Genomic DNA, 15,263 nt, shown 5'->3' on the forward strand with positions numbered 1-15,263 from the left:
CACTGTGATTCTTGTGAACAGAGCACTGACATTGCATCTCTGACAGATGAAAAAAAAAACAGCAAAAGCTCCCCAAGTTACATTCAATAATAAACAGAAATGACAGAAAGAGAACTTTCATTCTATTCTTAAAAAATGAAATCCATATCATATAGCACAGGGTCTTTGATAATTCTATGGAGAGGAAACAATGTAAAGCATCCAAGAACAAAACAAATCACTTGCCAGGCAATTCTCAATGACTGTGGTTGGGTGCAGTTTTCCACTCTGTAAACATCGCTTTGCCCTTTGCTTCTGGGTTCCCAATACTGTGCAGCCTTCCCTCTCATCATCGCCTGGCAGGACTCCTTTTGGAGGAAGGGCAGCCGGTGGGAGGGAAGCATAAAGCATAAAGTCTACCGATCCCACCACCCATGCATAGCTCTGGCTCTAGAACTGACAAAAGGAAATGGAAAAAAAAAATCAGTTCAACTGACATTGTGTGAGAGAGAATAGCACTTCTTAATATAAATGGTCCAATTATTTAAAAAAATATTAAACCACCAATGCTTATTAATATATTTACTCTGATCCTTGTAAGTTTTTGTGAGGGCAAGCATTTCAAAGGATGAATGTAAGGATTAGAGGGGTCAAGTAATTTCCCTAAGATGTACAGATCTTATTAGTTTCAAGGCAGAAACGAGAAGGCCTTAAATATTCTCAGATGGAAACACAGCAAAAGTCAGCACTGTGCAATGCCCTGAACAATCTATGTATTCCAAGCAAAGTAACATGCTTAAATTTTTTTTTCTCTTCTTAAAATCTTTCCCTTGGGCACCTGCTTTTTGCAGCGTGTCCCCAACAGGAGCAAATATGATGCTCACTCAGGAGGCACAGCCTTTTTTTTTATCCAAGAGCCCCAGAAGAATAACAGCATATACCAGTGTGATGCGTACACTCATGGTGAAGGTGGGTTTGATGACAGCCATCACCATCAACCTGAATCTATATATATATTTTTTCCACTTAGGACATGAACATCCATCTACTACACTGCTGCCACAAACACCCGAGGACTCCACCTCTTCTTCCACCCTCCAGGAGTCCCTCCTGGAGCAGAAATTCACAAAGGTGCAAGACCAGTTCATCCTGAAGCCCAGACACCCAACCCAGAACCAGCAAGAGAGAGGTGAGTCCCCTCCCTTTCTTCAAGTGCCTTCTCTTGATTTGTGTCTCCACTCTTGACCACAAATTCATGACACAGAGCTGACTCTCTCTGTGGGGACTGGGGAGGAACAGTATAGGCAAAAACTCCAAACTATGCAGAATCAAGCTTAGAGAAACCCAAAGGTCTGAAATCAAGACCCAACTCTCTTCTAGGAAGGTTGTTTTAATTCTTCTAGGTAGACCGTAACTCCTTTCTGTGCATCCCCAGAGCACTTTCTACATGTAATTATGTGTGACTTAATAGAGCACAAGCTGTTTGCGGCCTGGAAACAGGTGTTCCCCATTCCAGGGTTTTGTCTAGTATCTCAGGCAATCACAGGGTGGGATCAAATGACTGCATGGCTTAGACACACCTGGAATGGAAGAACTCCAGTGGAGTAGAGAGTTATGGAACTGAATTTGTTTTATTCTGAGCTTAGGGTGAAGAGGTCTTGGGGTTCCAGTTAGAATTCAACACTCAATTCTGCCCCCCACTTTCCATGTCTGCTTCAGACCCAGGTTAAGGCTGGAGCTAGACTGAATGTTTATGATCAGAGTGTTTTAATCATCCTTCTTGCTATCTTTTGTCCTACCATTCCAGTATTCCCATTGATAGTTCTTTCTCTAATGAAAATATGTTGTTAATCTAAGAAGAAATGGGGCCAAAAAAGAAAGTATTTTATTGCTATGATTGTTATTCTATAAGCACAAAGTTTAACAATTTTACTTTTTAATATTCATACCCTAATTTGAGCATTAGGAAACATTAACCTAAATCTTGCCAATGCTGTTTAAGAAAGGATAGGTTTCTATAAAGTTAGAAACTTAGAATGATTATTTAATCATTCTTGTATTTGCGTGGCTATAGTGTATATTTTTATTAGTCACAGAGGCAACATGAACTCTGACAGCAAATAGCATACATTACAAAACATCTGGCTAAGTCTAAATATACCTTTGAGAAAGTATAGGGCTCTATGTCTGCCTGCTTTCTGTATGTACTCCTAGAGTAGTTAGCTATACAGCTTTGTATCAAGGGATACAACATTCTTCTTAAGAGCATTCTTCTTATTAAAGTTGGATAATAAAATGTATTTGGGTAGTTTTAGAAATAATAAAACTAGGGTAAAAGTAGGGAACCCAGGTTGCATACAGCAACTCAATTTATGTATTAACTTGTATCTTAAGCAAATATGTACATTTTTTAAATTTTTTTATTTTTTATAAGCATACATTTTTATCCCCAGGGGTACAGGTCTGTGAATCACCAGGTTTACACACTTCACAGCACTCACCAAAGCACATACCCTCCCCAAAATGTCCATATTTCATGGGCAGAGGACATGAAATATGTACATTTTGATGTACAGAAATTTCCTCCTGGATTTAAGAATGTATTTGCTTTCTTTCTTCTCTCCTTTTGAAATGGTAAGGGTATCAATTCCAGGGCAGGAAGAAAGAGCCTTAGTTAAGCAAAATGGTGGCAGTCTTTCATGATTGCCTACCTTCTAGAGGTTGCAAAATCAAATAGAAAATGGGAGTGATGTCTGCTTTGGGGGAGAAGCGATTAAGAGATGGACTCTAGACTGCCTGAGGCCCTCTGAGCAAGGAAATTACTTTTATCAAGGCTGCCATGAACCATGTCTTGTGCTGAGTAGTACATTATATTTAATTCAATGAGTTGTAGGCAGCAGCATTTACGTTGAAGTTGAACAAACCAACGCTTAAAAATTTTTGAGTAATCTAACCAAGTAGCAGAATCAGGATGCTTCTGGTCTTGGGACTTGGTCTCTCCAGTCAAGCACCGTGAGTGTTGCCACCCATGTAAGTGGACACGATGATGCACTCATTACATCCTAGAAAAGCCTAGCAGTCAGGTGTTTAAGGATTTTTTGGTGAAATGTTGCTCATTTGTTTTATCCTTCTGCAGCTTGGCTCCTCTGTGGACCTTTAAAGAATTTAGTGACTTAAGCAGATTATGTAAGCAAATGTTAAGGTATCTTACAAGGAAAATATTCATAGTTGACCAATAGAAACTTTGAACTCAGCTTTTCGCTGCTGAGCCATCCAGGTGCCCCTGTTTTTTAGCTTTTAAAATCAGATCTGACACCTGATGAATCCACTGACCATACTTACTAATAGGAAGCAAACAACTACAAGTTGAATGCCTCATGATACAGCTCAATAGGCAGTAGATGGCACTGAAAGTATTGACCCTGAATCTGATCAAGTCTCTAGGCTTAACCATTACTTTGCAGGATCTGGGGAAGAACACGCTAACACCATAAGGATTCTATCAGCCATTATCAGATAATGGAGAATTCTACACAATGAGTGACTCAGTTTGCCCTCTTCTAGCCATTGCAATGAACATGCTGTAAAATGGCAATTGTGAAAATAAGGTTAAGCTAATTAAACTACTACTACTAATAATAATAATCATCATCATCTCACTTCTTCCTTAGACTCAGACCAGAAGAAAGATAAAAGGTATTCTTTCAGAAACTGGGCCTTTTGGCGGCGCCCCAGTACTTGCCACAACAACCAGTGCACAGCCCCACCTTCTGCAAAGCCTGGACAACTCTTTGGAGTTACCCTCACGGATGTGTGTGATAATGACAACTTGCCCTCTCCAATTCTGGTAGGTCTTCTACAGCCCTCTGGAGGAGGGGAAGCTCAGAGAGATCAAGTGTTCTCATCCAAATCTATCCCCAAATGGAGAGGTCATTAGATAGCTCCTGGCTTTGGCTGAGAAGTTCTCTGTTATCTCAAAGAATAGAATCTGAGTTAGGTAATACAGAGTCATGAGGCAAATACAACAGGAAAAGACATTCTTGTCCATTCCACTTGTTTCTTGTTTCCACTAAGACCCACATAGTCCTGTTCAGATCAGTCAAAATGGACACTATGTATGAGTCTCTGAGAGGCCACATCATCTTCACACTCTCCCCTTCATTGCCTTCCTGAACTCACATTATTCTCAAGTTTCCGTCAGCTGAGTCTACTCAATCTAACAACTACAAACACCTCACACAAGCATAAAGACTCATCCTCTGGCAAATATGAATCCATTTAACCCTAACAGAATATGTCAAACAAAAGACACAGTTTGGCCCGTGTTATCTCAAATTGGTGTATTAAATTGTCAGGGTTGACATTAATTGAGTGTCCAGTATCCCTGCGAGCACTGTACTCAATGTAGGGAATGTTCTGCTAGATAATGAAGAAATTTATCATGTTAGTTACATGCTTAGCTATCACCCCAGTCCTTGCATCACAGCAAATTTAGGGGGTAGCGAGGATTATCATTCCCCGCTTTTCACAAATGAATTAGAAAGGCCTCAGTACAGTATATGTGTGCCCCAGGTCACACAATAGATAAGTAACAGATTTCAGATCCCTTGGATTACCTGACTCCGGTCCTCATTATCTTTCTGCACTGCAGGGAGAGGACATGAAGATAGAACAAAAGACAATGAAAGACTCATGAGAAGGGAATATAATCAGAGAAGGAGAAGAGAGCTTTTGAGCCTGATTTTTCAAAAAGGAAAGAAATAGAAGTAGTAGGAATGAAATACACAGTCACTTAAAGAGAAATAAACAAATGGGAAATGAGTATGGCAAAAGATTTCCATATTTAGAAAAGAGCATCTATGTAAGGGAATAATGAGAAAAGAATGGTAAAAAGGAAACATGGTAGTTCCACAAAGGCCTTGAAGCAGAGAAGTTTGATTTAAAAGTGTAAATTCAATGAAAAGGAAAATCTGATTAAAATAAGTTTAAAATGTTTCAGTGTATGACTGTAAAATTGATTTTTGGGTAGAAAATATATAGACACACTGAAAAAAAATCTAAACTGACTTTAGTTCTTCCAGCTCTTAAACAGTGTACCTTCACAATCTCTTGCTCCTTCAAAAAGGAGGCAAGCTTGTGCTCTGTGGTTGTGGATATGAATTGTCATACACTTTTCTTTCCTTCCTACAGGATATGCTTTGCTTTATCAATCAACAAGGGCCACTCACTGAAGGCATCTTCAGAAAATCAGCCAATATGAAATCATGCAGAATCCTAAAGGAGAAACTAAATTCTGGGGACAAAGTGAACTTGGATGATGAATCAGTTCTTGTGGTAGCATCCGTCCTAAAGGTAGGGAAAGTTCTAGCATTTCCATACACAAGTAACTGAAACTATGATTGGTGTCCTTCATCATGACTGCCCAAGAACAATAATGGGCATAACAGATTAAGAACCTAACAAACTGAAAAACACTTGACAAAATCAAAATTTAAGGAAGCTACTTTAGGAGTTAAAAGCCCCATATGTTAGAAATACTTTCTGTTTTCACCACATACCGCCCTCCCTACCTTCACTCCTGAAGACTCCATGCAAAATACTAATACTAAAATGACTACTAGTAATGATAACAAATTTCTAAATATGCACTTACATGTACACAATGCTTATCAAAGCAAACATCCTTACCACCTTCCTAATGAAGGCAAAGTTTCCAAAAGAAATGGAAGAGAGAAAGAATTTAATTCATTCATCTTAGCACATATTAACAGCTCTGAACAAACCTAGGTTAATGTAGTAATACTACAATCTTAGAATCTCAGTCACATTCGGTCTTTCCTTATCCCCCATCAGTGCTGGAAGATATGATAAATAGCAATAGTCCAGAAATGACTTAGTTAACCACTATTACACTGGGGTCATAATAACATACACTAGTAATATACATATAGGCATCAAGAATGATGATGCACTAAGTATGTGAATAGCAAGATGAGTGTTACCCTCTTACAGAGTGCACACGTGGAATTGATTTTCTAGCAAGAGTTAGTGGATTCTTTCCTATTTCCATGTTATAAGCACAGACTAGGAAGAGGGTCACCACTTGTGGGTATAGTTCTTACACATTTCTAAAGTTTTCTCTTCTGAAAGTTAACTGTTCTTGATGGAGAATCAGACTCTGAAAACTTGGACTTGATAATATCATGTCAAACTAACTGGAGAATTGGCCCAAGCTAGAAATGAATATGTCATCAGGACCACATGAGTTTGCCATAGAATCTTGACTTTTAAACAGTTAAGAAAAGGAAGAATGAAGCAATTATGACCGTAGCTTTCTTCCAAGGAGCACATACACCTCAAGTCAGAAGACCTAGTTCTTTCCTAATATGTGTGCAAGAGCACACCTATTTATGTTCTGTTTCAGAACTTTTCTTGCTAGAATTAAGAGCTAGTACTGTGTCTAAAACAAGCAAAATGAGTATGTGTATTTCTGTCCAAGAAACTAATAGGATTTAGGATTGTCTATAGCCAGACTCAGAGTTTGTGGTAGTTTGCAAAACACACACACAAGCTCCAGATGATAGAAGGGATCTTTATCTTCATTTACACCACAGCCTGAGCTCTGCTTTTATGTTTCTAAGTTTTAGTTGGAGAAAATCCAAGCATCTGCTTCTGCATGTGCAAATCAATGGAGAGTGAGAGCCAAGCTCTGTGTGGGTCATCATTTGGGTATCTGTGAAGGAAGTGAGGGGGCGACTGAACTTTTTAACTAAATATTTTCTCTGTAATATTACCAATCTATATTTTCTATAATATATATATGTATATATTTTATCTCCATAAGGATTTTCTTAGAAATATCCCAGGAAGTATATTTTTATCTGATCTCTATGACAAATGGCTTGGTGTTATTGATCAAGGGAATGAAGAGGAGAAAATAACTGCAGCCCAGAGGTAATGATACAACAGTTACTCTACTCTGGTCACATCTCAAAAATACAGCTAATAAACTATTGGGAAAATACTGGCTTAAATTTCACAGCTTTGTCCACTAAAATAATGATCCATGCCAAAGAGTTTCTAGTCTTGACACCCATGGAGACCAGCTTCAAAATAGAGGCATTCCTTAGGGCTATTATTGTTCTTCTCCTGATTTTATTAATATGGAATCCTTGGCCATTTTATACCTTCTGGATGTATGAAACTGGTAGATGAAATCCATTGGTCTAAGTGAGATGCTAGAGCATCAACTGACAGGGTTATGACCTTAAGTTTGTCAAACATTTAATTAACCAGAGAAGTTTTTATCTGGTTTAGGAACTGAATTCAGTGAAATATTTTTGTATATACTCATGCCTGCAACTCTGCTACAGCAGACTGTGTACTAGATATACAAAGATATATCCTGTCCCCTGTCTTATGTATTTCCAACCTCCTAAGTGGAATGACTTGTCTTATTTAAAAGTGCATTTTTTTTTTTTTTTAACCTTAGACTTTTAGCCCAGCTGCCAAAAGCGAATGTTGTTCTTTTGCGATACCTTTTTGGAGTGTTATACAACATTCAGCAACAATCCTCATCCAATCAGATGACGGCTTATAATTTATCAGTGTGTATAGCTCCAAGCATCCTTTGTCCACCTAATTCCTGCAGCTTGGAATTGGAAGAAAATGTCATGAAAAAGGTAATGAGGGCTCTCATTTTTGTTCCCCGGTGGGGGGTGTAGAATCTCTGCTCTGAACCGGAAATGTGCAGTAGTAACTCTGATGGATCTGTTTTGTAAAATGCACATTTTCATTAGGCTCCACTGGAGTGTCAGAATTCTTTATCCTACTCTGGTGGGGTCTGGGAAGGGGTGTCTTTAGGCGGGAAACTCAGAGCAGTTGAGTCACTTCTTCCCCATCCGGGAAACTAAACACTTGACTAAACAGATAGAAAAATCATGTGATACAATAGAAAAGAACCTGGGCTTTGGAGCTTGTCAAGTCAAGGTTCAACTCTCAGCCTAATCCTTGAAGGACTTGTAATCTTGGGCAAAGCCCTGGTTTCCTCATTACACAATGGCAACAACATCCAGCTCCTCCAATCTACTGGCACATCCTAGGTGGCTTGGGCAGTATGAGCACCCATGGCTCATTGGCTCAACACATTGGCCTTCCTCTGCAAGTTGTGGCTCATTTAGAAAAATACCTGGCTAATATTTCACCTCCTACATCTAGTAAACTAGTAAAAGATTTGAGAACATCCTAATGGAACCGCAACATGCCTAATAAGATGACAGCTCTTCCCCAAGCCAGCATGTGGCAAAGCAATGCATGAGAAAGGACTGAAGTTAGACAGACAGACATGTTTTTTTCTCCAACTGTGTGGGTTTTCCCTCACAAAAAAGCCCACAAAAATCTCTGCTTTCCAATTTTAAGATACTTCTTCATTTAAGAAATGGATTTCATAAGTTTTTGTTTATACTTTATAAATTTTAATAAGATGTTATATGTCAGTTACAGCTCAATAAAACTGGAGACAAAATTTACAAACAAAAATAAGTAAAATTTAATAAAGTAGGTTACTTTGAAAATTATCCTAGTTTTATTTTATTTTAATATTTATTTATTTGAGAGAGAGAGAGTGTGAGCAGGGTAGAGTGAGAGGGAGAATTCCAAGCAGATTCCCCACTGAGCATGGAGCCCAGTGCTGGCTCCATGTGAGGCTCAATCTCACCACCATGAAATCATGACCTGAGACGAAATCAAGAGTCAGATGCTCAACTGACTGAGCCACCCAGGTGCCCCCCAAATTATTCCAGTTTTAATGACATAACCATTAATAACAAAATGTTTGCTATTTAAATAGGCTATAACTTATCTATAAATTATATATTATATATATTATATAACTTTGCCCCACTGATGAACAATATTTTAAAATCTGTACCCAAAGTATACTGGAAAGTATCATTCTTTCTAGATTATTTCTTAGAGAACTTTGATTTTTTATATATTTTTATCATATTTTTATATATGAATTTTTCTTGGAAGTCTTTCACTTTTTTTGTTAGGTCCAAGTTCTATATACAAAATGTGATTTGAAATTATGCCCTATGAAAAAAGCACCCCATTTTTTGTCTTTTTGTGTTACAGGTTTCTCTTGTAGAATTTCTCATTGAAAATTGCCTCAAGATATTTGGAGAAGATATCACTTCCCTCTTGGGAGAGAACTCAGTGAGCTGTGATAACAGCGAGAAGGCTGAAGGTACCGTGAATAATTTAATTGGCTTTAGAGAAGCAGACAGCAAGGCTGACAGGGGTCATGGGAGATGCTTAGACTGTGCTGTTCTGGAGCCCAGAGCATCCACAGGGCAATGATTTCCATCGGCTCCTTCTTCCAAAGACTGGCTTACAGGTCAAGGGAGGTTTCCCACCATTGTGAGACCAAAGAAAGGATGAGATGAGGTCTCTGACTTCAAGAAGTTTCTAGTGTAGATCATAACAGCATTAGGAGTCATGATGGTCTGATGCAGTGTTGGGGAATTTTTTCTAACAAAATTTTAAATGGGTCCCATATACATATGTGTGTGTGTGTGTCTGTGTGTGTACACACACACATATATATATACATGAACGGATATATATGCACACATGCATATATATATATGTGTGTGTGTATATATATGAATGATGTGCTCTGATTGATACCACGGTGAAGGGCTTTTATTCCCCCTCCCTCCTCTTTTTGCTCAGTGACTCTTGAGGCACCACAAGATTCCGGTGCTCTTTGAAATGGTTGAAAAGAACTAGCATCATTGAGAAAAAAGGATTTGACTTGAAGTCAAAGAACTTCTCCAGAGTGTAAACTCCTGTACCCCTATTGACCAGCTATATTGTCTTTGGCCAATTATTTTAGCTCAGTATCAGTTTATTCATCTCTAAAATGTGGATAAAAATAATGTCTAAATCTTAGAATTGTTGTAAAGATTAAATAAGATGATGAATGTAAAATAAATTTCTAAGAAAGCTATTAGTAGGACTAGGAGAAGTTTCCGTGAGACTAAAGCTAATAATATTTGAACCTAACTAATCACAGCTAACTGGCAGCAATCCATTTTATAAGCTAGAGTTTAGATTCAGAACCTGGAGATGTGTGTTATCAATCCCTCCATATTTTTAGTATTTCTTGGTTTTATGACATTTACCTCATTGCTTTGAGGAAATCTTTAGGAAAATACTTGTCATCACGAATTAAGATGAGTATAGTGTCATGTCTGAGACTATGCTTATATAAGAGAACTGTTTGTTTTTCATTTCATCAGTGACAGAAGAACAACCTCTTGAATCCAAGCCAGTGAGAGTGATAGTGATTTACAAAAAGGCACAACTGCAGAATGATACCAAGACCCCATCTTGCATGGATCCACCCAACTACCTGTCTACAGTTACCTAAGTCACTGAAGACTCTAATCTCCATAATGACACTTGACACTTCCTTTTTATTTCCTATAAGAACTCTTTTTCCAATGAATGAAAAAATGAGCCCCTTCCAAGGTACCAGCTCATCCCATTTGAATTTTTCTTTTCCCTCATCCCATATATCCATATTGAGGAAATCTATCCATAAAATATCTCCTCTGTCTTCAATGCCTAGCATATCATATTACATATTTTAGTATTGTATTGTACCACATATTTTGATATTGATGTAATAAAAATCATTCTATAACTCAGTGGGTTAGACAACCATTTTATTTGCTTATGATTCATATCAAACCTTCAGTGGAGGTTCATCTGAGCAGTTCTGGTCTCAGCTGAGGTCACTTGTACCCCTGCAGTCAGCATGCAGCTCACCTAGAGCTAACTTATGTGTCTGTTGGTGCTATCTCTCAACTGGTCTTCATGTCTTCAACAAGCTAGACTGACCTCCTTCATATGGTGGAAGAAGAGTTCTTAGAAACAGGAAAGGTTTTGTAAGAGTTAGTGTGGGAGAGGTCGCAAAGGACTATGCCAAAGATAGTGATTTACAAGACAAGGCATTCATTATTTATTGAGACCACACATGGTAATCCAAACTTAAGGCACCACCAATACTATACATATTCTTTTATTCATCAGCTTTTAATCCTCAGTTCTGCACACCAGCAATTCCTAAAAGGCATTCCAAGTGTGGTAGGAAACATCTTTGAAATAATAACTGATTTTTTACAGCAGGTATTCCTTGCCCCTCTCCTTCTCCCTGTCTTAAGCTTTCTTAAGAGACAACTAAATCACTTCCTCAGAGAATAGAAGCTATAGGAGAATAAGAGGGAAAGGGGGCTCTTTGTTGTTTATGAGTTTTAAAAATTTAGTTTTCTAGGAAACAAAAATGATTCATGGCATAGAGTAGAAGATTTAGGTGGAAATCTCATGGGAAAAGCCCCAAACCATTAGGTACAAGGGACATCTGCACCATTTGCTGGATAGAAATCAAAAGAAAGCAATAGAGTCCTCACAGAATAGCTAACTGACACATCTAAGAAAGATGGGGGCCCTGTGGATCCACACACTGTTTCTTATACCTCAGCATGGAACAGATCAGTAAGTAAAAGTATGCTCATCAATCCCAGAATAGTATGGAAAAAAATAAAGAGAGCCCCTGGGTTTGAAAGACATGTTTCAGCAACAGTAGTACTGACCAGTTCCCCAGGACCAGAGAGCAGTAGGACGTCTCAGCAGATGCTAGTATACATCAATGACACAGAGCACCAGATAAGTGCCACCTCACCATTTCACAGCTTCCTAACTCCCTGGTACTAGAAGACTCCAGAACATAGACACACTGGTGGGGGAAATTAAGAGATCCTGAATTGCTACCAATCTGAGAACAGAGAAACTAAACATCAAGTGAATTATTGAAAAATACAGAACTGGACATTTCTTAAATATATCAATGTATAGACTGAGATTGGTATCAATACATATAGAATATATGATCCATGCATGGTTTTCCTAGAAAACATTCCCTGGACAAATAGGTTTGGGAAATTCTGCATTTTCCTTCTGGAAGTCAAATGTCTCAGTTTTTTCCACATTACTTAACCCTTTTGGAGTAACCCCATTAATTAATGGATCCTGGGAACATACACTAATAAACATTGCTCTAGATTAATTTATTCTTAAATTAAGAATTAAGTCACAGATTTTACCATTTCACTCACCTGCTAAGAAGCCATCAATGGATTTCAATAGATCTTTGGGTTTTTTTCTTTTTTTTCAGGAAAAAATGTCCTTTTTAAGAACCTCCACAATGCAACCTGCACTAGTAATCAATTTTGTCCACCACTTTCCCAGTGTAGGTCCTTTGCTTTAGCTAGGTCAGACACCTCACTCATCGCTGAACAAGTCACATGTACTTTTCTAACTATAATTCTCACCTCTCCTTGGTCTCTACATTTCCACACACTAATGAGGTAACCATTTGGGTTTTCCACTCCCAGAAATTTCACAAAGCCTTTCTGATCTCAAATTAACTGCTCTTTACATGAGCACTTGACCCTACTAGACATTGGCTCATACGTTGCTTTGCACTATCAGGAATTAAGCCAGTGTGTTCACATCCAAATTCCTGTAGTAAACGACTGTATCTTATATTCGTTTTATATTACTTTTTAATGCCTGGCTAAATGTCTACTCAAAAAAATGTGTGATACGCTCTAGTTGAGGGAGACAAACCATAAGTGACTCTCAATCTCACAAAACAAACTGAGGGTTGCTGGGGGGAGGGGGTTTGGGAGAAGGGGGTGGGATTATGGACATTGGGGAGGGTATGTGCTTTGGTGAGTGCTGTGAAGTGTGTAAACCTGGTGATTCACAGACCTGTACCCCTGGGGATAAAAATATATGTTTATAAAAAATAAAAAGTTAAAAAAAAAATGTGTGAATGAGTATGTTCAATTTTCAAAGTGTATAGATTTTATATAGATTGGTAGCAACTGCAAGTTTTAAAACTGAAGAGGTAGAACACAACACATATAAAATTCAGTGGGCGCAATACATCAGTTTGACTAATTTTTTTAGGTATGACTTCACAGCCTTATTCACAAGTTCTGGGATATACTATTTTTATTCATTATGCAAAAAATGTGATATCAGTGTGATGTATTTGGGAATAACTGCATTTTGTATGAAATTTCTTTTAAATAACAATCCAGAATAAAAGGGGAAACAAACAAAAAAACATGGCTGGGCATGTGAGTTTTTAAGCCAAGGAAGATATACTAAAAAAAAAAAAATTTTTTTTTTTAAAGAAGAGGAGATAGAAATACCTGGAGGTAAGGATAAGCTGAAATTGAACTAATTTGTCAATGGCAACTCACAGAAGAGATTCCTGACATAGGAAAATAGTTAATAAATGTTAGTACTTCCGTCAGGAGACTCAAGCATAATATCTCTTTGAGAAGAGCAATTTATTTCTTAATTTTGAGGAAAAGATCCTGGGAATTCTGATAAACTGTAGAGGATTTAATTGCCTAATCTAGAATGAATAAAAGGCAATTAGACATTTTGATATTGGCCTTTACTATACCTGGGAGTAAGATGTGTGTAATCATCAGTCAGTCTGCACTTAGTGATGCAGTTAAGGTTAAACATCTCCAAAAGTAAAATAAAGCTACTTAGAATGACTCTCTTATTTTTTTCCAGAAAGAAAGCTACTCTCAGGATTAATTACTACAAAATTTTTATTCTACAAAAGCAACATGTAAGAATTTGGTGAATGGAATATATATTAGTACAGGAAACCACCTTTTTTCAGAGACCACTGAACAATACCTTTTATATTTTATATTTTTCTGTAATTCTTTCCACACTAGTCAAATGGGCTGAAGATTTTATAGTGGATGGTGACTTTATTTTCCAGTTTTGTTTTGTTTTACTTACCCATAGCATAATTGGCGCCGAGAAAAAATTGGTTTCCTTATGGTCCTGGGCCTAAATGTCAGTATTAATTTAGTTGGCTTAATCTTTTAAAGAATGGTATCATTCCTTTGTCAAATAAAGAAGCAACTAGAAAACCAAATTGTCAAAGTTATAGTTTCCTAAAATGGAAAAAGAGAAACTGCTTTGTAGAAATGGGAGTTTTTCCAAAATGTAAAATTATAAAACTAGTTGGGAAAGAAAAAACAAAACAAAACAACACCATCTTCAGGGTAATGATTACTTCAGTGGAAGGAAAAGAATGAGTGGAATTGAGGAGGGGCAACCTGGCTGGCTCAGTCAGTTAAGCAGCTGCCTTTGGCTCAGGTCATGATCCCAAGGTCCTGGGATCCAGCCCCATTTCATGTTCCCTGCTCAGCAGAAAGCTTATACTTCTCCCCCTCCCTCTACCTGCTACTCTGCATACTAGTGCTCTGTCAAATAAATTTTTTTTTATATGGAATTGAGGAAAGGGGAAAAAAAGAAACTCCAAGCACACATATATTAATTTCTTGAATGATTAAAAAATACAAAAGGTTGATATCCAGGATCTATAATGAACTCCTCAAACTCAACACACATGAAACAGGCAAACATATCAAAAAAATGGGCAGAAGATATGAACAGACACTTCTCCAATCAAGACATACAAATGGCTATCAGACACATGAAAAAATGTTCATCATCATTAGCCCTCAGGGAGATTCAAATTAAAACCACATTGAGATATCACCTTATACCAGTTAGAATGGCCAAAATTAACAAAACAGGAAACAACATGTGTTGGAGGGGATGTGGAGAAAGGGGAACCCTCTTACACTGTTGGCGGGAATGCAAGTTGGTACAGCCTCTTTGGAGAACAGTGTGGAGATTCCTCAAGAAATTAAAAATAGAACTTCCCTATGACCCTGCAATTGCACTCCTGGGTATTTACCCCAAAGATACAGATGTCGTGAAAAGAAGGGCCATCTGTACCCCAATGTTTATAGCAGCAATGGCCACGGTCGCCAAACTATGGAAAGAACCAAGATGCCCTTCAATGGACGAATGGATAAGGAAGATGTGGTCCATATACACTATGGAGTATTATGCCTCCATCAGAAAGGACGAATACCCAACTTTTGTAGCAACATGGAGGGGACTCGAAGAGATTATGCTGAGTGAAATAAGTCAAGCAGAGAGAGTCAATTATCATATGGTTTCACTTATTTGTGGAGCATAACAAATATCCAAGGGGTGTTAGAGAGGAGAAGGGAGTTGGGGTAAATTGGAAGGGGAGGTGAATCATGAGAGACTATGGACTCTGAAAAACAATCTGAGGGGTTTGAAGTGGCAGGGGGGTGGGA

At 37.9% G+C, this 15,263-nt stretch overlaps 1 protein-coding gene across 1 annotated transcript in view; it reads left to right on the forward strand.

The window, feature by feature from the left end:
* LOC309863380 (rho GTPase-activating protein 20-like) overlaps positions 1-10,690 on the forward strand; it is a 30,255-nt gene extending 19,565 nt beyond the window's left edge. The window contains exons 8-14 of the mRNA XM_082728162.1: positions 1,010-1,168; positions 3,651-3,826; positions 5,170-5,331; positions 6,824-6,933; positions 7,472-7,661; positions 9,115-9,226; positions 10,284-10,690. Of these exons, the coding sequence (XP_082584288.1) occupies positions 1,010-1,168; positions 3,651-3,826; positions 5,170-5,331; positions 6,824-6,933; positions 7,472-7,661; positions 9,115-9,226; positions 10,284-10,414 (1,040 nt within the window). The 3' untranslated portion in view covers positions 10,415-10,690. The remainder of the gene's footprint in view (positions 1-1,009; positions 1,169-3,650; positions 3,827-5,169; positions 5,332-6,823; positions 6,934-7,471; positions 7,662-9,114; positions 9,227-10,283) is intronic.
* Positions 10,691-15,263: the final 4,573 nt, after the last annotated feature.

Source organism: Mustela nivalis, assembly GCF_964662115.1.
Source record: "Mustela nivalis genome assembly, chromosome: 4".
Lineage (NCBI taxonomy): Eukaryota > Metazoa > Chordata > Mammalia > Carnivora > Mustelidae > Mustela > Mustela nivalis.